Consider the following 21,733-nt stretch of genomic DNA (forward strand, 5'->3'; position numbering starts at 1 on the left):
CATTGTGGTGAAAACAACACAGTCTGCAGTGTCGTTTATCTCCCAGAGAGGAAGCCTGTGGGTTTAGATTTCAACCCTGAGTACATTTCCTGTATCCTCGATGTATTCATATTTTAGTCCCATTAAAACATCAAAACTTTGGATTAACTAAGTGGTTACTGTCTGTGTTGACCAATGATGTTTTTCATTACAATGAAAATGGGCAGTGCCACTTACTTCACTTGATCAAACATAAACCAGTCAACTTCTGCAAAAATACACACGAGTATCAGATCTATGCTGTGAACGGGGGGCCTATTGACACTTATCAAAATTGTAATATGGCTTAGTGCAATATCCAAAACATAGGAAACACAATACTTGCTGGAAGACACAAGTGTGTCAAAATACTAATCCATAAAGGTGATGCTGCAGTGTAATCCCAGTGAGGGGGAAAAAAATTCAGAAACAAAACAATGCACAAAAGCTATGCTCTTCTCTGTTAGAATAAAATTTGGGGAACACTGCAGTAACCACAACATTTTTTTGAGATTTCCACTAAAATAGACACTTTTATCCCAAGGTTTTTGGCTAAGAAGACAGGGTCTTTTTTTTGTTAATCTGCTGTTCAGCTCATTTTTTCTTTTCCCAAACCATGCTGCAAGTTCATATATATATATATATATATATATATATATATATATATATATATATATATATATATATATATATATATATATATATATATATATATATATATATATATATATATATATATATAATATATTTTATATATATATATAATATATTTTATATATATATATATATATATAATATATATTTTATATATATATATATAATATATATTTTATATATATATATATATAATATATTTTATATATATATATATATAATATATATTTTATATATATATATATAATATATTATATATATATATATAATATATTTTATATAATATATTTTATATATATATATATATAATATATTTTATATATATATATTTTATATATGTGTGTATGTATATATATTTATTTATTAGTGGAAAAAGGTTTTTGGCTAAGAAGACAGGGTCTTTTTTTTGTTAATCTGCTGTTCAGCTCATTTTTTCTTTTCCCAAACCATGCTGCAAGTTCATATATATATATATATATATATATATATATATATATATATATATATATATATATATATATATATATATATATATATATATATATATATATATATATATATATATATATATATTTTATATATATTTTATATATATTTTATATATATTTTATATATATATATAATATATTTTATATATATATATATAATATATTTTATATATATATATATGTATATATATATATATATATAATATATTTTATATATATATATTTTATATATGTGTGTATGTATATATATTTATTTATTAGTGGAAAAAGAACTGCACTGTGTTGTTACAGGTTACCCAGACACCACACTGGGATACATGACCCTTAATGGCAGTCAGCAATGGATGGAAATAACTGCCTCTGGTTTTTGACTTGCTCTCGAGCTGCACAATCAACTGAAATCACTCTAAGGCCTTGCGCAATTTTAAAATCACAGGAAGGAATTGCATAATATCTGTTAAAAAGTAACTGTGTGTCAAAGTAGCATTTTAAATTGAACATTGTGGTGCTCCTGAGATTTTCTGCCAGCTCATCATATTCTGCATACCTGAAATATTTTTTGTTTGATAGATGCCCCCCCCCCCCAAAACTCAGACAATCATTTAATGTGTTTTCAATGACATTGACAATACTGATGTAAAGATATTAACATTGCCTCCAATATTGCACATCATACAGCAATATCAATCAAAATAATCACAATTAGACATATTTTCCTAATCGCTTTGCCCAAACTTGTTCTTAAATGGCATGTAAGTCATTAGAATCACATTGAAGTTCATTTGAAAATCTGTCATTTGTTGCCAATATCTGAAACCTTTTTTTTCTCTCCCATTTTTCTTAGTAAATTCTGCCCCACCTGCTCCACCTCCAACATCCACCTCGACAGCAATAGTTCCACAGACACCCATCCTCCAGCTGATCACCTCCACTTCCAATGCTGCCTCCAGTTTGGCAACTGGCATCACCACTCAGAGTCCCACAGGCACCCTGCTCCTGAAGACAGCCCCTGGGAGCGGCATGGTGGCTACAGGCCAGCCCCTCCTCATTCAGCTGCCCTTATCGATGACCAATGGCCAGACAGGAACGCTTGTCAACATTCCTGTTTCCTCCTTGTCTGCAGCCAGCTCACTCAATAAAGCCAAAACCACTGCTTCCACTGCCACTTTCATCATCAAGCCTGCCCCTGCAACTACCACAGCAGCAGCCTCAGCCCCAACGGCTGCTACTGTCTCAGCTCTCCAGGCCTCAGCTGGTCAAATGTCTCAGATCTCTCTTGCCCGAGCTGTATTCCAAGGGGGTGCTGGTGGCATAACTACCCCCAATGCTGGGGTGTCGGTGGCCACAGCTAGGCCACAGGCTCAGACTGTCTCTTTGGCTGGAGCTATGTCTTCAGCCTCCTCATCTGCAACTTCTGGACCAGCAGCAACAGGTTCGACCGCTCCAGGACCCCCACAAGGGACATCCCTGACATCAAAGACAGGTGAGGGTGTGCTTTGTTGTACAAGGTTGCAAGAACAAACATAGTTGTTTACTTGCCAGTTCTTTAAGTGCCAGACTTGGAAAGAAATCCAGGATATGAAGAATTAAGAGTAAATGATGAGAAATATACATCAATCAGCTATAATATTATGGCTGCTGACAGGTGAAGTGAATGTTAATTAATTCATTACAACAGCACCTGACAGGCGGGGATCAAATAGTGATGGCTAGACGACTGTCAGAGCATCTCCTGAACTGCAGATCCTGTTGGGTGCTCCTGGTGGGCGGTGGCAACTTTGTGCCAATAGTAGCAGTAGGAAGGAGACCTGGTGAGCCAGCAACAGGGTTATGGTAACCAAGGCTCGGATTTGTGTTGTGAGAGAAGGCTGCCCCATGTTGGTTGATCCCACTTAAGAGCTACTGAAAAAGCTAATGCTGGTTTTACAACCCCAGTTCCAATGACGTTGGCACGTTGTGTAAAACATAGATATAAACAGAATACAATGATTTTCAAATCCTTTTCAACCTTTTGGGGGGGGGGGCAAATTTTCACTCATTTTGAGCTTAAAAATGCTGGGACAGGGGCAACAAAAGACTGGGAAAGTTGATGACTGCTCAAGAAACGAAGAAACGAAACACCTGTTTGGAACATTCCACATGGAACATGTCATGATAGGTATAAAAGGAACATCCCTGAAAGGTCCTGTCATTCATAAGCAAGGATGCGGCAAGGTTTACCACTTTGTGAACATTTGCATAAGCAATTAGTCCAACAACTTAAGAACATTTCTCTACGTAGAGTTGCAAGGAATTTAGGGATTTCGTCATCCACAATCTGTAAGATTCTACAAGATTCAGAGAATCTGGAGAAATCTCTGCACACAAGCAGCAAGGCTGAAAACCAACATTGAATGCCTGTGACCCTCGATCTGTCAGGCGGCACTGCATTAAAAACCGACATCATTGTGTAAAGGATATTACCACGTGGGCTCAGGAACACTTCAGAAAACCATTGTCAGCAAACACAGTTCATCACTACATCTACAATTGCAAGTTAAAACAAAACCATGCATCTACCATGCAAAGCAAAAGCCATATATCAACTCCGCCCAGAAACACCATCAGCTTCTCTGGGCCTGAGCTCCTCTGAGATGGACTGATGCAAAGTGGGAAGGTGTGCTGTGGTCTAACGAGGCCAAATTTCAAATTGTCTTTTGAAATTATGGACATTGTGTACTCTGGGCCAAAGAGGAAAGGACTATCCGGGTTGTGATCAGCACGAAGTTCAAAAGACAGCATCTGTGATGGTACGGGGGAGTGTTAGTGCCCAGGGAAACTCGCACGTCTGTGAAGGCGCCATTAATGCTGAAAGGTACATACAGGTTTTGGAGCAACATGTGCCGCCATCCAAGCAACGTCTTTTTGCTAAGCCACATTCTGCACGTGTTACAACAGTGTGGCTTCATATTAAAAGAGTGCAGGTGCTAGACTGGCATGCCCACAGTACAGACCCGTCTCCTATTGCAAATGTGTGGCGCATAATGGAGCGCAAAATACGACAACGGAGACTGGCTGTTGAGCAGCTGAAGTTGTACATCAGGCAAGAATGGGAAAGAATTCCACCCACAAAGCTTCAACGATTAGTGTCCTCAGTTCCCAAACACTTCTTGAGTGTTGTTGAAAGGAAAGGTGATGTAACACCATGGTAAACATGCCCCCGTCCCAGCTTTTTGAAACATGTTGCAGGCATCAAATTCAAAATGAGTGAATATTTGCAAAAAGCAAGGTTTATCAGTTTGAAGACTGAATAGCTTGTCTTTGTAGTGTGTTCAATTGAACGTAGGTTGAAAAGATTTCGCAAGTCATTGTATTTTGTTTTTATTTATGTTTTACACAACGTCCCAATGTCATTGGAATTGGGGTTAAAATAAAAATGTGTGGGACCACTCGGAGTGCCCACAATGACACCTGTCCACCGCCGAAAGCATCTGTTGCGTGAACAAGGAGGTCTGATGAATCGCATTTTCTTTCTCACGTCAAACATGTGGGCGTGGCTTAACTGGGGACGAGATGGCACGTGCCCTGCCACACTGCCGAAAAAGGTTGAGGAATGGGAATGAGGAATGCATTGAGTTGGAGTTGTTGAGCTTTCCCTTGAGCTCCAATCATGCATCTGTGGGATGTGCTCTTTGAGTACACCACTTAACAAGTAATTATTTTTTTTCCTCAGACAATCAAGCTACAGGATCCGCTCCATCCAAAGCAGCCACTCCCGCTGGACGTCCCAAAGGCTCCGTCATCGATCTCACCGAGGATGACGATGATGTGCAAGGTGAGGTTCAGATGCGCCTGTTCTTCCCTCCTACAGTTTAGATTTTTATATTATGATCTGTTCTCTGTACTTGTAAAATATTGAAAAGGAGCCATGAGTCTTAAAGCTGTACTTTATTCTATCCAGTGACAGGAGTAAAGAGTGCCACTGTTGCAGCCCCCACACCAACCCAGCGTCCGCTACCAGTCGTCAGCATTCCCAACAGTAAGAGGACCATCATCATCATCCCATAACATTGTCAAACACATGAACCTTTGCTTCGCTGTTCAGAGCAGCTATTGATAAAATGTATTTACTGGGGGGGGAAAAAACAACCTCCACAGGATTTAAGAAAGTTCTTGCCATCGTCTATGTATCGTTTCTGTCCATCTGTAACCTGAGTGTCTTCTCTCTGTCCTCAGGTGCAGGAGCAAGGTCGTCTCCTCAAAGCAGTCAAAGCATTTCCAGCACTCCTCAGTTAACGGTCCATCACCGCCCCCCACTGGTGAGGATTTGAAACTGCTTGTTAAATTGTTTGACACGTCACGTAATCTTTTAATTTATAACTGAGTAAATATTATTTGCATATAATATGAAGTGTTGTTTAGATAATGTCATGTAACATGCTTGACAAAATAGAGTTTCACTGGCCAGGTGTGTGAAGAGTTATCTCAGCTCAGTTTCTGGATCAATATCCTCAAATCACACAAAGTGTTTCTAATCTTATTTAGCCACCTTGTTGCTGGAACGGTAACTACATTTATACTTTCATTGTAGGACTCTCCATTGAAATCCCGTACTGTAACTACTACTACGCCAAGTCGGGGCACCAACATCATATTACCCCCCCTCCCTGCTGCACCCGTGCCTCCACGCTTACCGCCAGAGGCTGAGCGCACTTCACCACCTCAGCAGCTTCAGCTTAAGCTGGTGCCAAGTCAGACTGGTATTGTGCTCTCCTGGTGTGTGTCAGAGACTGATAGGACCTGTGCAGCTGTAGAAAGCTATCACCTCTATGCCTTCCACCAAGACAACTCAAGCAGCAACGCAGCTCAGCAGCACTGGAAGAAGATCGGGGAAGTGACGGCCCTCGCTCTGCCTATGGCCTGTACTCTGACCCAGTTCCAGTCTGGCTCCACATATCATTTTGCCGTTCGAGCCAAAGACATCTATGGTCGTTTTGGCGCCTTCTGTGAACCCCAGTGCACAAATGTCATCAGTTCCAGCTCAAGCTGAAGAGTTACAGAATGGAAACAAACAGTTCAGACAGTTCATTACTTCTTTTACTTATTCGTTGTCTTAGGAACTCAAATATTGTGTGTTGTAGACATAGAGTATCTGTATATATCTCCGCATAACAACATGACTTCCGACTGTCTTGGAAAGTTGAAGCGGCAACCGGTGCGCTTTGTCTGGTTAATGTATGTAATGTATTTTTTGTGACTTAAGCTTTTGTATATAATTGAATTACATTTCCTCTTTACCAGTCAGATATTTATGTTATTGACTCCTGTTACTCTGACCCAGATGTTGTTTGCTTTACTTGATGACAGGTTTATCCATGTATACACAGAATTGCACAGAAATGTATAAATGTGTGGTAGAAACTGAATGATAACTTTTGTAAGTTTTGTCTGGCAACCAGACTTGTGACAAACACAATAAAAAGGTTTTATTAAAGTCTCAGCCTAATGATTTTGGCAAATATAATCAGCTGTTTCTTGTTTTCAATTTCTCCAAATACAGACATCAGAAATGTAAACCACTAAAATTATAAGCCAAAATGAAGTTTTGTCAAATGAAACAGATTTTTGAGACTTTCCACAGAGGTTTTGAGATACTTCTTGTCTCCTTAAAGTCTATCAGTGTAGCTGTAGTTAGATTTTGTCCACAGATCTGAAAGTGGAACACAGTCCCTGAGGAATGTTTGAAATCCCTAGATAAGAAATGATTCAGCTTGCTGCATGCTAGTGTTTTTGCATATTTAGGAGTCTAGTTTATGGTACCTGAGAAACAGAAAGAACATGAACAGTTCACTGGTAGGCATGAGATAAAATCTGGGGATTTGGATGAAGTGTAGACCCAAATTAAAAACAAGCTTTGCTGAGACGGGATTTCAGTTTTTTTAGTTGGTATTGAACTGGCAAATATGTGGTTAGTCATTTATATACCCACACTGTCAACACTGAACTAAAAGTACCGTTATGGTCAGTACAAATATCTATAATCTTTCTATATATTACATATATCTGCAGGGAAGGGTTATGGCTTTACAAAAATCAAAATAATAAATACCAAAATAATAGTTATGGGGGCAGATAATCATGTTCCCCTGGATCATGAGTGTTAAGCTGTCGGGATGTCCACATTGGGTGGGTGAACTTCTCTCCTACAGGAGCTGCTTCCTCTAAGGGAAAATCCTAGAGGGAGCAGGGTGTTTTCCTTGCTTGTCAACAGGTCAGGATTAGAAACACACACACAGACACACACACATCCCACACTCCAATTCCACCCCCCCCCCCCCCCAAAAAAAAACTAGAACTAGAACCTTGTAAGTGCATCTTTCCTCCAATCCTCCTGGCACAAATGTGGTGCAAACAGCTATGAGTGGGTCCTCACACTCCCTGCGCTACTTGCAGTTTGAGGCCATCCCATACAGTAAGAGGGTGGTAAAACCTGATATTTGGATTTCACATAAAAGAGCAGACTAATACGAACAGCTGTCATGCAAATATTAGTTCTTTTGTCCACTAGGTGGCGTTTGAGAACATTTATTGAGTTACTGTACCTCACAGGAAGATACCTGTAATTTACAAATCCAACATTTATTTCATCATTCTTAATTCCTGTAACCACTAGATGGCGCTATGACTACAATTTAAGTTCCGCTAGTAAACGTCTTCAGACAAGGAATCTCATCAAAACAGTCTGGAAAAGTCGTGACCACATGGAGACCAGTTTCAACAATTTCCTGTTTTTTGGTGAACTGGCCACCTTGCTAGGGCATCATTGCTTACAAAAGACCCTCATTCGAGACAGTAACCCATCACTGTAGATGGCTCTGGTCAACAGATTAAAGTTGCCTCTTGGAGCCAAATCTTTGACACGCAAATAAATATTGCCACCAGGTGGTGCTATGACTATTTAACCCCAAACTTACATAAGTGTGATTTGTGTCCATTTGATGCTCTTGCGCTTGGTTTGCAGAAAACCAGCCTCATAGTCTCTGTGTAACCCTGCTGACGGACACACAGATGCCATTGCAAACATCACCTACTCGGTGGAGGCAGGTAACAACGATCGTTGTTCGGACAGATTAGATTTTTTTTTTTTGCTTTACCGCAGTAAGAGTTGAACCACACAAGTCACTGCCCCTAAAAACTTGCCTTTAGTTTTTTTTTTCTTCTTCTTGCCACTTGGGGGCAGCAGAAACAAGTCGTTAAAACTAAACTTTTAAATGGACACGATGAATTTTTAGCTAGCTTATTTTCAGCAGTTTAAAGTCTTGTTTCGTACCCAAAAGAATGTAAGTCCAATACAGACTCTTACAGCTGCATTTTTGGATAAGTTGTCTTGTGAATGAGGTGGCAAGTACCAGAATATTTAGCCGGTAAATTCTCACAGTGTTAACCAACGAGCTGCTGACTGGGGGTTTGTATTTAGCGTTTGGCTGCTTGTGAGCACTGGATGTTCACCGGGCTGAACACACCTGTAGCAGGCTGAAAACATCAACACACACTCCTATGTTTCTGAGCTAGGAGGGAAACTGAACTAGGGAGTCTTAGCTTTTCATTTAGTGCTTTACAATGTAGCACAACTAAGGCGGAGGAAAAACCTTTTGAGTCGCCGTTTGAATCAGTAGAGCCACATGTTAGCATGCTACTGTTGTAAGTTAAGGCACTAGCAAACATAACCGTGATTTATCCACATTTCTTTACATATGTGGTCCAAATTCTTTAGTTTAAATAGTTTCCCACCACACAGCAACTTTTAGGCATTCTCCAGTTTGCTAGTCGATAGAATCGGCACACGAACAGTTAACTTTGGACCACCGTGTACTGGAAATTAATTTATCATTATTTAGGGTCTGTAAGACAAATCAAGGCACATTTCTTTACATATGAAAGGTGGTTGGTGTGTTTGACCAACCACCTTTTATATGTAAAGAAATGTGCCTTGATTTGTCTTACAGACCCTAAATAATGATAAATTAATTTCCAGTATACATATATATGTATACACATACAAATTTTCTTTTTTTTCTGGTCAGTGAGCTCAGTTTATTGTTGTTGCATTGGAATTTGTGAAGGAAGGTCTGCTATTCAGGGTATGTAAGATCCTTAATTGTATTTTTTAGTGGATCCTTCAGTGTTCAGACGTGCAAGGGTGCTTGGTGTGGAACAACACTTACAGCTGAGGGACGGAGGATAATCATATTCAGACAGTACAAAGCAGTTGTCATCGTATGAAAATGCCCTTCGTCAGCTTTTGCCATCTTTGTAAAACAGCTAACGTACTGGCACCATAGCCAATCAGCCGCATGTCTGCAGCATCTGAATTTTCATCTGCCACCATCAACTTGATCCTGGAAGATCAGCTACTTGGAGAGCTGAAGCGGGTGGTTTTAACACCCGCCTGGGAGAAGCTATCTTACATACCTGTTGTCCCAACAGAGGCTTTAACCTGACTGCTGTCCAGTGAAGGGATGGACCTCTGTGGGCTAATACACAGATATTTGATGTACACATAGAAGAAGTGATTCATCCTGTTATCACCCCTTGTTTTCACCTCCGCCCTACTGATGTTCTGCTGGTGAACATTTTGTTTATAGAGTGACCTGTATGCCAAGGCAGCATGAATGCAAGGGATATCAGGACTCTGTCCTCCATTGTTGCGGCTTTTGTCATCAATCTGACGTCACCTTTATACATGACATGCTTGGCTACGCTCATTTCGCTAGGTTGTTCACATGGTTTCTGGATGCTGAAAACATCTGTGTCCTCCAGTGGCATCCCTATTAGCCAGATATGTTCTCTATTGAACATATATGGGACATTGTGGAGCAACAGCATGTTCCTGGCCCTGGGAGTGCTCTTTGCCAAGAAAAACTGGAGTTAGTCCCTGCATGGGTGCCACCCTCCACACCATTGTGGACAGGTTCAATGCAGGGTTCTCTACAAATTTGTGGGGAAAGTTTCCAGGATATGAGATGGTTGACAGGAGACCCGTGGAGTTATCAAATGTCTTAAGCCGAGGGATTTATTTCATGCTCAATGCACGTGGAAGAGACCCAGCAGAGATCAATGCAAACATCACATGAGCATGTCCACCAAGGCGAAGATGTCCCACATAAGCATGGTGTAATTACTGGCCCCCTCCCTCTCTGCACTTGTGAAAGACAAACTTGTTGCTTCAGCATAAGTTACGAGTAATTTTATCGCAAGAATCACACACACAGCAGGCACGGCGTAACTTACTGTCCACTGTCGTATCCTTATCTGAACACCCTGGAGCTGGCACACCATTTAGACCAGCCTGACCTTTACAAGTCACACATACTTGAGTGGAGTCTGTGTGAGCTCTGACTATAATGGTCCCCCCATCCGTGTTACAGAAGCTGCATTACAGTGGGAATAATTTGACGTTTTGACCTGCGAGAGCAGATCCACAGGCAGGTATGGAAAATTCCATCATATATATGAACTGACTGTAAAGATATTCTTCTTGTTCCTCTCATAACCTCAACACAGCTCGTAAACCTTATTTAAATTTTTTGGAATCTCCTGTATTCTGTATGAGGGAGGGACAAAGTACAAAAGAACAAAATACATGTTTACTTGCATTTTGTTGCGTATTTTTGATTTCATGTACCTTCATTAATTGTTTAAAGTGCATGAATCTTTAAGAGGTGTTATTCTTGTAATACATTTCCAACTAAATTTAAGTCTGCGGTTTTATTTCCCCTTGTCAGCTCGGTGGAGGATTTAAAGGTCCACCATGCAACAATAGAGGGAGCCATTGCTTTTGGTTTGGAAATCATTTACTTGACAATTGTTGCAACAGCTCCTCTGTAGGATCTGTGTAATTCAGAATCTTACAGAGAGACCCAACTCTCTCTCTGTCTCTGACTCTTTCTCTCTCTCTCTCTCTCTCCCTCCCTGCCTCCCTCCACCCCTCTCTCTCTAGAGGAGGTGGAGGAGAAAGAGTGAGCACAGTTTGAGTTGTGCTCTGCGCTTCACGCCAGTCAGAGGTGTGTTGCAGCTCCGCACTCTATATCTCTGAGCAGCAGCAGCAGCAGCAGCAGCAGCAGCAGCAGCAGCAGCAGCAGCAGCAGCAGCAGCAACAAGAGCCCACCATGCAGCCTGCCTGAGTTCCATGTCTCACAGCTGTATTGGCAAAGGGTTACAGCTCATCTAAAGGGAAGGTAGCATCTTACTTTGAGGAGGAAAAGAAGATCAAAGAAGACTGACCAGTTGCAGAGAGAGAGAGAGGGAGAGAGAGAGAAAAAGAGAGAGAGAGGGGGTCAAACTGAATGCTCCCCCCCCTCCTCGCCTCACTAACAGAGCAAAAACGGAAGGCTTTGGAGTATTCAATTTTTTCTTTCGTTTTATATTTTTCTTATTCCTCATCGCGGTGCTGGGAGGTGCTTCATCTTTTCATATAATCTCTCTCTCCATAATTTGCCTCCTCATCTATTTCTCCATCTACCTTGTGTACAATTTCCTCTATTTATGATCGAGAGGAAAGAGAAAGGAGGGAGGAATTTTCTTTTATTTTCATGTGTTCTTTCCTCCTCCTTCCCTCTCTTTCACCAAACCACATCATACCTGTCCATCCCTCCTTACCATTTCATTCCCAACTGCTCCCATCAGTTCATCACTGACCATCCTACGCCTTTCTCTGTCTCTCAAGTCGAATGTTTTATGAACTTGGATGAATTTTCTTCAAAGACAACTTAAAAACTCCTCATGAATGACTCTTTTTTTCCCCCCTTTTCCTTCTCTTTTGGTCCCTCCACACCCATTTTCTTTGCATCACACTCTTGCGGGATTCTTAAATGTTACTCTAGGTAGGTTAACAGTCGTTTAGTGTCTGTCTATCTGTCTGTCCGTGTGTATTTGTGTGCTTTACCTATATATAAAACACACATTTAACATACAAATGCCCTCACACTAAAATGAAGAATGTTCAGTGAGTTGAAACTGGTCTGGTCTCACACTGTTTTTACATCCGCCATCGTGTTCTCATCGCGACAAAGTCATCCCACTTTTAATTGTTCTTGTCATGTCCCTTTTGCCATCTAAAAATACCATTTTTGTGTGTGTGAGTGTGTCTGTGCAACATGTTGTTAAGTAACACGGGAGAAAAAAGTCCCAATGGAAAATGAGAGAACATTTTCAGGCATGTCATTTGAGTTTTTATTATAATTGGGCAAAGTTTGGGCTATTGAATAAATCTCTTCATGTTATTTATGGTGCTTCATTCAATGTAAAGAGCCAGTGACCATATTGAGTCATTGAGACAGTATTTCATGCTTGATTTGTGCTTATTTCCATTCCGCCTGTCTATCAGCAGCCATTAATTCCGTTTCTGCCTTTCTACCTCTATTTCAAAGCCACTCCGTACTGTCACCAATATATTCTTTAAAATTTAAATTCCGTGGTTCTGCATGGCTCCCTATTTTCCCTGAAATTTGACAGCTTTCATCCAGAAGTGGATTTTATTTTTTTTCCATCCTCAAAGCTCTTCCCCATTCACTTGTCTTCATCCTCTTCCTCAACCAAGGCAGGAGAGACCGCTGGCATTAGTTGGATGTTGAAGAGTGGATTAAGTGGCCTTGCTGTGGATTGGAGGTGTTGAAGACAGTGTGTGCAGCTTGTAGATAGAGACAGACCGATAGACAGATAAAAACTGATTTGATATCCCATCTCATCACTTCCCTTCTGAGTCACATTTTCCTCCTTTTCTTTACATTGTATTTGTTGCTTCGTCCCTACTTCTTCCTGCCACACCTTTTTGGGAGCACTGTTTTAAAGCATTACCTCATTTTAGCCTATGGACAGCTACCCGAAATTGCGTGTGCACTGAGCCTTAAGGTGAAAAAGAAATAACACCCAGTAACATAGACTCACACCAACTACTGTAGTCTCCTTTTTCTTGTTTCTCTACGGACTGTCAAAGGGGCTTTGTTAAATACTTCTTTCTTTACTGTTCTGAGAGTGGGATGCCGTCATGAAGGAATATGAAGGACCACTCGTCTCGCTCTGTCTTTGCTTTTGTGTCTCAACTCTGCTCCTCTGTAAAACATCTCCACTACAGTCTATAAATTATGTGTTACAGAAAAGAGTTAATTAGGTGAGTAGTGAATTAATATAGCACTCATTTCTTCGCAACCGAGTGTATGCACATGCATGACGAGTGTATGTGTGCGTGCACAGTATGCGAGCGTGCATGATGGAAATGTATTCTGCATGAACTTTCATCAGCAGGTTCTGTGTGAAGGGTATTTGCTTGTACTGGTAAACCCTTCTTCACCCTGCTGTGACTAATCGGTCGTTATCTGGCCCCAGTTTTTAATCTTTGATTCATTTCCTAGATACGTCCTCTACTGTATCTCTGTGAATTTCATGTTGTAGGACTCAGAGAAAAATCACTCATGGAGCATTTCTAATTCATGGTTGAAACCAGCTTGAGGTTCTTTTTTTTTTTTTTTTTTTTTAATCTCTCTCTGTCAGCTTACATAAATTGGCACTCTCCATTAGTCGGCTGTATCGGGCAGGTGCATGCATTCACATGCATGCGTTAAAGTCCCCTTCTCTACTCTCTCTTTCCTCATCTTTTTTTGGTTGCATTTTTCCAGGATTGTCAACCATTTTTATGTTGATGCCCTCACCACGTTTCTTCTCATTATCTGCTTGATGGATCCCTGGAACTGAATCCCATGTTGACTCAAACAACAGCTTTGATGTATAAGAGTCCTCAACATTCCTTAACACTGCGTATTACAGTTGACATGCCAGACTGTATGTGTCACAGTGTTATGTATATAGCAGATGAATGTACAGCGTTAGCTCTTTCCCAACCAGATGCACAAGCCATTAAGTTAAAGAAGAAAAATCTTACATAACTAGCTAATTTAACTAACAATTAAAATAACAAGCGTGCAAGTATCCCCATGACACACTATCTGACAAACTGAACTAACTTTGAAGTGTGAAAGGAACGAGCCGACTTTTTGGGAAATATACTTATTGTTCGGCGTTTTCCGTGTCAGACAAGCAGATACCCTTCTCTCCTCTCTGCATGCATTACGGAGCTCCAGACCTCCATCGCATAGCTGATTGCTAGTTAGCTTAGCCTCAGTCAGTGTTCGCGGTGGGGCATATGAGCACATCACAAAAGTCAAATAAAATATTCTCCAAAATGGTCTTTACCTGCGTTAAAGGAACTAGGATTGCGCTTAGCATTCCCTCCAACAAAACGAAAATGATGAGATCAATTTATAAGATATGTACCTGGGACTACTTCAGCTACCTCCACCTCCTTCATTGCTCTCTCAACTTCCAAAGACTGCAGTTCCTCCTCTGTGTACATTCCAGCTCAAATGGATCAGGATCAGGATCAGGATCTTGGTTTGTTCAGAATTAATCCTCATCCTCTCAACCATGAGGAGTAGCAGCAGTTGCTCTTATAGTCATCGCCAAGCTATTGTGTACACTGTGGCGCTTTTGAGGTATTGCATCAAATCACTGCCTCCGATCAGGAAAGTAGATCCATGCATATGTCTGACAGAAATAAAATCTTTAATTTGCAACAGTGTCTTACAGCTAATGCTTGTATGCTCAATAGCTCGTGTTCATTGAAGCTAAGCTAACTAGCAGTCAGCCGTGTGGTGGGGTTCTGGGGCTGTGTGATGCATCCTGAGAGGAGAGAAGGGCATCTATCTGACTGTCTGGCTCTAAAAATGCTGAACATTTTGCATATTTGTGAAAAGGTTTGCATGCTCCTTTAAGTAAAAATATCATTCTTATTAGTTTGCTAGTTTACACGCATATTTAAAAAAAGACACAAAGATTCTTTCTTTGCTTTTTTTACATCGGAAAATTGTCCAGGAAAATCTAAAAATCAATCAAAGTACCTCCTCTATTAAAATACCGAGGGTCATACTCAAAATGAGAAAGCATGTAATAACACATGAAATATAGAAAGTTTACCCACAAGCTTATTTAAAAGTTGCATAACTGAAATCCAGGAAGGGCTCTACACTTTGGCTAATCAGATTCCTTTTCAGATATTTTTTTTTTAATAATAAAGATGTTGAGGGAGGCACGGTGGTGCAGTGGTTAGCGCTGCTGCCCAATGGCTAGAAGGTTCCGAGTTCAACCCCTGGCTCCATCACAGGATCTTTCTGTGTGGAGTCTGCATGTTCTCCCTGTTCCTGTGTGGGTTCTCTCTGGTACTCCAGCTTCCTCCCACAGTCCAAAGACATCAAGAGGGGACGAGGCTGATTGATACTCTAAATTGACTGTAGGTGTGACTGTGAGTGTGAATGGTTGTCTGTCTCTATGTGTTGGTCCTGTGATGGACTGGTGACCTGTCCAGGGTGAACCCCGCCTCTCACCTGAAAGCTGCTGGGATAGGCTCCAGCCCCCCCCCCCCCGTTACCCTTAACAGGATAAGCGGTAGAAAATGGATGGATGGATGGAAAATTCACCAAACTGAAATATCATATCATGTCCTATCTACAACCATGTGTCAGGCAGCTGCTTCCTGAAACAGAACAGTTTATGCCGTAAGACATCGTCCCTGACACATGTTTCAAAGTCATCATCAGATTTCAAGACACTGATGCGTAGTTAAAACACAAGTACAAGTAGGCTAAGGCTGCAACAATCATATTCTCCACTGAATGTGCGAAAGGCTTCACCTTGGTTTTAAGCAAGCACTTCTATGCCCAAACAAACTAAATGATTTACAACAACTTTTAACAGCATGCTGTAGTGTTGCCACACTGACAACACGTAGCTGTTTAAATATAAAGACCTAAAAGGCCATGACCACCTCCTGGGTTTCAGACTAATGAAGGATTTATGTTTAAAAGAGGAGCTAATAAAGACTGAAGTTTATTAAGAACCCTAATTCCTTTTTGCACAAAACAATAACTACTGTCTCCCTTTTTGACTGGAGGTTTATAAATTGTGATGGCCAAAGATTCTTTCCAGGATGGGGCCCTTTGATTAGATTGAGATTTTAATCTGGAAATACAACTGTGCACTTGAATGGAACTAGAAAATCGTCTATAGGCTACATGCATAAACCCTTAACCTCAATAAAATATCTGTCAGGAATGACTTAACACCACAGAAAAGGGTTTTTAAAACGTGTGATTCACGGAGAAGTAACAAACAAAAAGAGACATTGTATTATTCTGCATGAGTCAAGATATCTGTGTCATTTCAATAGATAATGAGACGTTGAACAAGTCAGAGAGAAAGATGGATTTTTGTAAATAAAATTTGGTGAATGAATAATTCATTACACTGCTAGACAGGATTAAAATTCTTCGACACATGCAGATATTCTCTGACAATTTTCCTAAGGCTACATTATGTGTATCTGCATAACACAACTTCCTCAAAATACCCAAATAAACACGCACCCGGATAAAGACCTATCCCTCGGAGCATATGTAGTGACTAGACGTGTTCAAATGGAGCCAAGGACGATTCTACAGACTTTCTTTGATCGTCTGACAGCGTAAACACAACGTTTTTAGGCTGGAGAAGATCAGGACTCCACGATCGTGGTTACCATTCATTAAACCGCAGATTGAGTGAATCACTTGATCTTTTGTGATCTGCCACAAATCACTAACAGTTAAATCCTTGGCAGAGGTCAAAATCAAGCATTATTGGTATTTTTGCGTTTAAAAAGTTTAAAACTTATTCAAGCCAAATTGTATTTAGCTAACTGATAGTCACTCCATGTTTGATGATATAGAAAATTGATCATTTTACTCCCTACTTCTCTGAAATGTTGACATCCTTCGAAACGATAATAATAATAATTTTATTTTCATAGCACTTTTCAGGCCGGAAGAACCAACTGCTTTACATAGACAGAATAAAAGAAATAACCGCAAAACAAAAACTGATTGAATATTTACATAACAGATATGGTGACTTACAACATAAATGAAGGTATTGTATGAACCAGATGACAAAATCTGTTTGACCGATGAATTCATTGTCATTTGTTTTATATCATAACTACCAACCATTATCAGAATACCTGTAGGTCGGTGTACATATTTAATGAAAATTGATTAAGAAAAAAAGTACAATGTGTTACAAACATTCACAGCTGTAATATTAGTGGATAGCCACAGATATTGCAGAGCAGAGGGGCATGTTGACACGGTGACTAGACCGAGCTAAGCCTTGACCTCAGAGGCAGTTGTGACACTCAGCCTTCACCAGCAAGGCCTCCCTCTGCAGCAGCCCTCTGCAGTCTGACTCTGTCCTTCTCTTCTTCTCCCCTCCAGACTGAGAAAGAGGAGCAAACCGATGATCATGACTGGCTAGGCAAGCGAAGTCAAGAAGAAAAGAAGGGAGGGAAGAAGAGGAGTACATACACTGCTGCTCATCTTCCCATCTCCACGGCAACCGTGTTCAGATACTCGTAGACTTCTGGGAGGAGACCTCAGCGAGCGTTACCACCATATTTAGAGGAAGAGGAAAGAGAACCGCATGGAAAGAGGCGAATGAAAGAACATCCCTTCATCACCCTCCATCGCCCTCCATCTGTCATCTTGTACTTTCTTTTCGGTTACGCTCAGAGCTGAGAGTTGGTGGTCAGCGTTTTAAGATCTGAGTTAAACTCGCGTGGGTTGCCTTCTTTAATTTTTTGGCCCTTTTATGAGTGAGCTCATCATTTCAAACCTATTTACAGAACATCGTCAGCGTCTGCCACCATACACTCTTTATGTAACAGGTTTAAAGACAGAATTGTTGGACTTCTTGACCGTGTTATTACACCTTCCAACTGTCCTCGTCCTCATTGCCTCCTAATACGCCTCAACCACGTTCGGCCGAAGACTCGCCCTCCCCTCACCTTGCAAGACCCCCTTCTGTGTGCGACTTCATCTGCCTACCATCCCTTCATTCGAGGCTATGAGAGGAGGAGTTGAATCCCAGATCACTCCATCATGCCAGTTCTGAAGAGTAGAGAGGAGATCCGGGCTGGCAATGTTCAAGGTAGGCCAGTGATTTGAGTAATTGGATTGTATTTGTGTGTGTGTGTGTGTGTGTGTGTGTGTGTGTGTGTGTGACAACGCTTCCAAAATAGTTGCTGTTGTGAGTCTCAGCTGAAATTTGTTCCTCAAATGAGAAGATGTTACAGTAATTAAATTTACAGGTGTTGCATTTTGGTTTCTTCTGTAATTTCATGAGATAATACCCTGGCTGAGGATCTGCCCCATGGTTTGTTTTGGAAAACAACTTTATTTTTCCTGAAAAATGAAAGGTTTCCCCTTCACAATGTATTCTAGAAACTGGCAAATGTTTGTGAGCTTTGATTTATTGTCGAACTAATTTAGTTTTAGCAGAAACCTAGCACCAACTCCAACATGTATGGACTGCCATTTGTTTTCAATGCAAGCCAGTGCAGGAGACAGAGGACTAGAGGATGAGGAAAACTGAGAAGGAGAAGACAAATAGTCTTTTTTTGTCTTTTTCACTGTGCTTTGTGAAGGAGCCAAGTGTTAAGATAAGGGATAACGAGACGCTAACACATCAAAACGATGAGCTGCGCTCCTTCATAGGGGAGCATAAGTCTAGACAATTTTAAGCGTATATAAAACTAGAGAGAGAGAGAGAGCGAGGTGAGGCCGGAGCCTGTTTTATTGCTGAAATTGAGCTCCTTTCAGCGGTGGTTCAGGAATAAAGGGCACATTTAAAAGTTAGAGGGGTGTGTGAAGATAATGTGAAGAGGCAGAAACAAATAGTAGATGAGAAGAGATAAACCAACTCAGAAGGTGAATTTACAGATAACCGTCAGTATGCCTTCATGAGCCTTGACTGAACTGAACCTCCTGAACACAGGAAAACCGCCGTGACTTTTTCAGTTATTCACCTCCACCAACGTGGCCATGTCCTTGGTTGCATTTGTTTCTAAGCATGGAGGGATGGAGCGATAGATTTGAAGAGTTAAAGTCTGAGGAATAAGCCAGCGTTCAGCAGCTCAGCTGAATCCTTGTCTCACCGAGCAGAAGTGAGCAGTTAGCGTCACCACGGCAACGTCTGACTGCAGTTGAACCCTCTCAGCTGTTATCTAACATTGACTTTCTGTCAATCTAACTTCTGTTTGAACTCATGTCATTGCTTCATCATCTGCTATGTAATGAGCTGGAGTCAGTAATGGGAGAAGAACCCTGTGAATGAAGACATTGCTGCTCCTCACATCTATAACACACTGAAACGTAGATATGTTGATCAAACAGTGGGTCGTGATTTGAGGAGATCCATTGAACAAACCAATAAACAACATTGTTTTACATTAGCTGCATACGGTAAATGCTCAGTATGAGCAAATATAATCTGGTGGATTCTCATGCCGTAGGTTTGAGGAATTTTTCAGCCTTGGTGGAGGTTTTCAGTGTCTTAATACTTTTGAAACAGAAAACACCACAAATCCTGTGTTTTGTCACAATGTCCAGCTAGGCCAATGGAGCAGCTCCAGGATTTGTCTCTTAGTGGCCTTGAGGATTAGATTCTTGGCTGGATTTTTTTTATTCAGCTTCGAGTTACACTTTACTCGCCAATCTAGACTAAGCTCCCCCACATTTGCATTCACCAGAATCTGATGCATCTGTCTATGAATATGTATCAGACTAAAAGGAAGTGTGAGACACCCTCACAACATAACGGCACTGAACTCACCTCACCATATCCTATGTGCTCTACACACACTCATCATTTCCCAAATCCTTTTAACCCCCCCCCCCCAGAAGATTTCCCTGAAAAGTTGATGCCCTCCTTAACTATTTGGTCTGACATTGCAGGACTGAAATGGCTGCAAGTGAACTTAGTGGGCAGATTTTCTCTTAAATTGAAGATGGGGCGCACATGGTAGTGAGCAAGCAAGGGGTTAAGGCGTGGCAGAGAGAAAAGGAGACAGACAGGCAGAGATCCAGACGCAGACGGTAAATCCAGAGGGAACTTCACCGACAGTGGATGAAGGAAGCAGCTTTGTAGACAGATGTAGCTCTGAGTGCGTAAGCAAGACGGCCGTGGAGGGATGTGCTATAGTATGTCCTGATGCTACATGTTTATGGAGTACGGGCCGGGTTGAAGGGATTACTGGCTCTATTTTCAGGCGCGCGGCACGGCCCCTGTTCTGATCAGTGGACTGGGAAGTGGCATGAATATAGGCGCATGGAGATGTTGACGCCGGGACTGACAGCCGGCTGAGTCAGTTTTGGATCCGATTCTCATGTGACCAGCTTTACAAATGTTGATTGAGTCGTTGAAGGATTACAGGTGCTGAGCAGTCTGGTGTTTTCTTGTTTACTGAGACTGAGAAGGGGGGGGGGGTGCAAAGTAGTTACAGAGTGACTCAGAAACTCCTCTCTCATCAGTTTTACAACAAATGATCCTCGCACCAAAGTCTAAAAAAAGGAGAATATATTTGTCACTTAGTTGCCAGTTTCCACGAGGTTACAAAAAAAGAAGACTAAAGGTTGAAATATGCTTCTCTAACTGCCTTCAGAGACGGTGGCTGCCTTTGCACGGTCGGCAGTCATAAATAAGACAGTATTTCAGTTAACTTGAGCGACGGGCTTCAGAGCAAAGTCCCACTCACGGCGAAAGATGCTTATCAACATTACATCAGAACATTCTAAGCTGAAGTGTCTCCCTAGACTTCGACAGGGTATTAGGTATTATTCTGCTAATAATGCAGAAAAACTGCCTCAAGCTGAGTTTGTTACACTCGCCAGGACCAGGCTTCATCAAGCAGTTTGCTCAAGCAAATTCAAGATAAAAATGAGGTTTGGAATACCTCACTTGTTTTAAGCTGATTGTTGCTTGTACCAACTATAACAGAGCACGATGGGTGATTGGAATATTGTCATCCATGTGCATGTAGTCATACTGTTTATTTTACATTTAAAAGAAACATCTTAGCCCAACCTTCAACTCTTTCCTCTTACCTTGCAAAGACAATTACATGTTTCTTGACATGCTCATAATGCCGTCAGAGCGAAACAGCTCTGTGCCTTGATGATACTTTCTTAGAAGGTAGGTAATTGAACTTTATGTTCATTTTGGAGTTTTAGGAAGTTGTTTGTATATTTTTTTTCTCCCCAGTTCCCATCAGCGAGGGCGGACTGAATAGAAACACCTCCTAAACAGTAAACAGCTCTTCGGCACCACGGTTTCTTTGAAAATTTATTGAAGACTGTTAAACTAGACACACATTCATCTTTTTATTTGAAAGTTTTTTTTCTATGGCGAAGTCCAAAATCTGTAGGATTACATGTAAAATCTGCATGGCTGCTTGTGAAATCCACCACACTTTATAAGAAACTCATTGGACATTATGTGAAAACCATAGAAATGCCCATGTGGAAGCCAGGAGATTACCGGTGAAAATCTATGGGTTTGAATGTGAATTGAACCGTATCGACTTGTGAAGCGCCACCAGAAAACTGACCCACACACACACACACACACACACACACACACACACACACACACAGACACACGATACTCAATCCTTC

The 21,733-nt window shown here is 41.0% G+C and overlaps 2 protein-coding genes and 1 long non-coding RNA gene across 9 annotated transcripts in view; all 3 read left to right on the forward strand.

The window, feature by feature from the left end:
• atf7ip (activating transcription factor 7 interacting protein) overlaps window positions 1–6,635 on the forward strand; it is a 36,933-nt gene extending 30,298 nt beyond the window's left edge. For all 4 annotated transcript variants that reach the window (XM_086211328.1, XM_086211327.1, XM_086211325.1 and 1 more), the window contains 5 exons: window positions 2,005–2,643; window positions 4,873–4,974; window positions 5,101–5,178; window positions 5,376–5,458; window positions 5,731–6,635. In XM_086211328.1, the coding sequence (XP_086067454.1) occupies window positions 2,005–2,643; window positions 4,873–4,974; window positions 5,101–5,178; window positions 5,376–5,458; window positions 5,731–6,189 (1,361 nt within the window). In that variant the 3' untranslated portion in view covers window positions 6,190–6,635. The remainder of the gene's footprint in view (window positions 1–2,004; window positions 2,644–4,872; window positions 4,975–5,100; window positions 5,179–5,375; window positions 5,459–5,730) is intronic.
• Window positions 6,636–8,391: 1,756 nt separating this feature from the next.
• LOC147257417 (uncharacterized) lies at window positions 8,392–10,995 on the forward strand. Its single transcript, XR_015117476.1, has 3 exons — window positions 8,392–8,479; window positions 10,568–10,628; window positions 10,925–10,995. It is a non-coding gene; the product is annotated as an uncharacterized LOC147257417 (long non-coding RNA).
• Window positions 10,996–11,155: 160 nt separating this feature from the next.
• The window catches only part of grin2bb (glutamate receptor, ionotropic, N-methyl D-aspartate 2B, genome duplicate b), a 102,430-nt gene continuing 91,852 nt past the window's right edge, over window positions 11,156–21,733 (forward strand). For 2 of the 4 annotated variants that reach the window (XM_086211332.1, XM_086211335.1), the window contains exons 1-2: window positions 11,156–13,308; window positions 17,498–18,209. In XM_086211332.1, the coding sequence (XP_086067458.1) occupies window positions 18,201–18,209 (9 nt within the window). In that variant the 5' untranslated portion in view covers window positions 11,156–13,308; window positions 17,498–18,200. The remainder of the gene's footprint in view (window positions 13,309–17,497; window positions 18,210–21,733) is intronic. The other 2 variants (XM_086211333.1, XM_086211334.1) reach the window with 2 other exon arrangements.

Source organism: Aulostomus chinensis, chromosome 8, assembly GCF_037954235.1.
Source record: "Aulostomus chinensis isolate RoL2024-O1b breed Wild chromosome 8, RoL_Achi_v1.0, whole genome shotgun sequence".
NCBI lineage: Eukaryota > Metazoa > Chordata > Actinopteri > Syngnathiformes > Aulostomidae > Aulostomus > Aulostomus chinensis.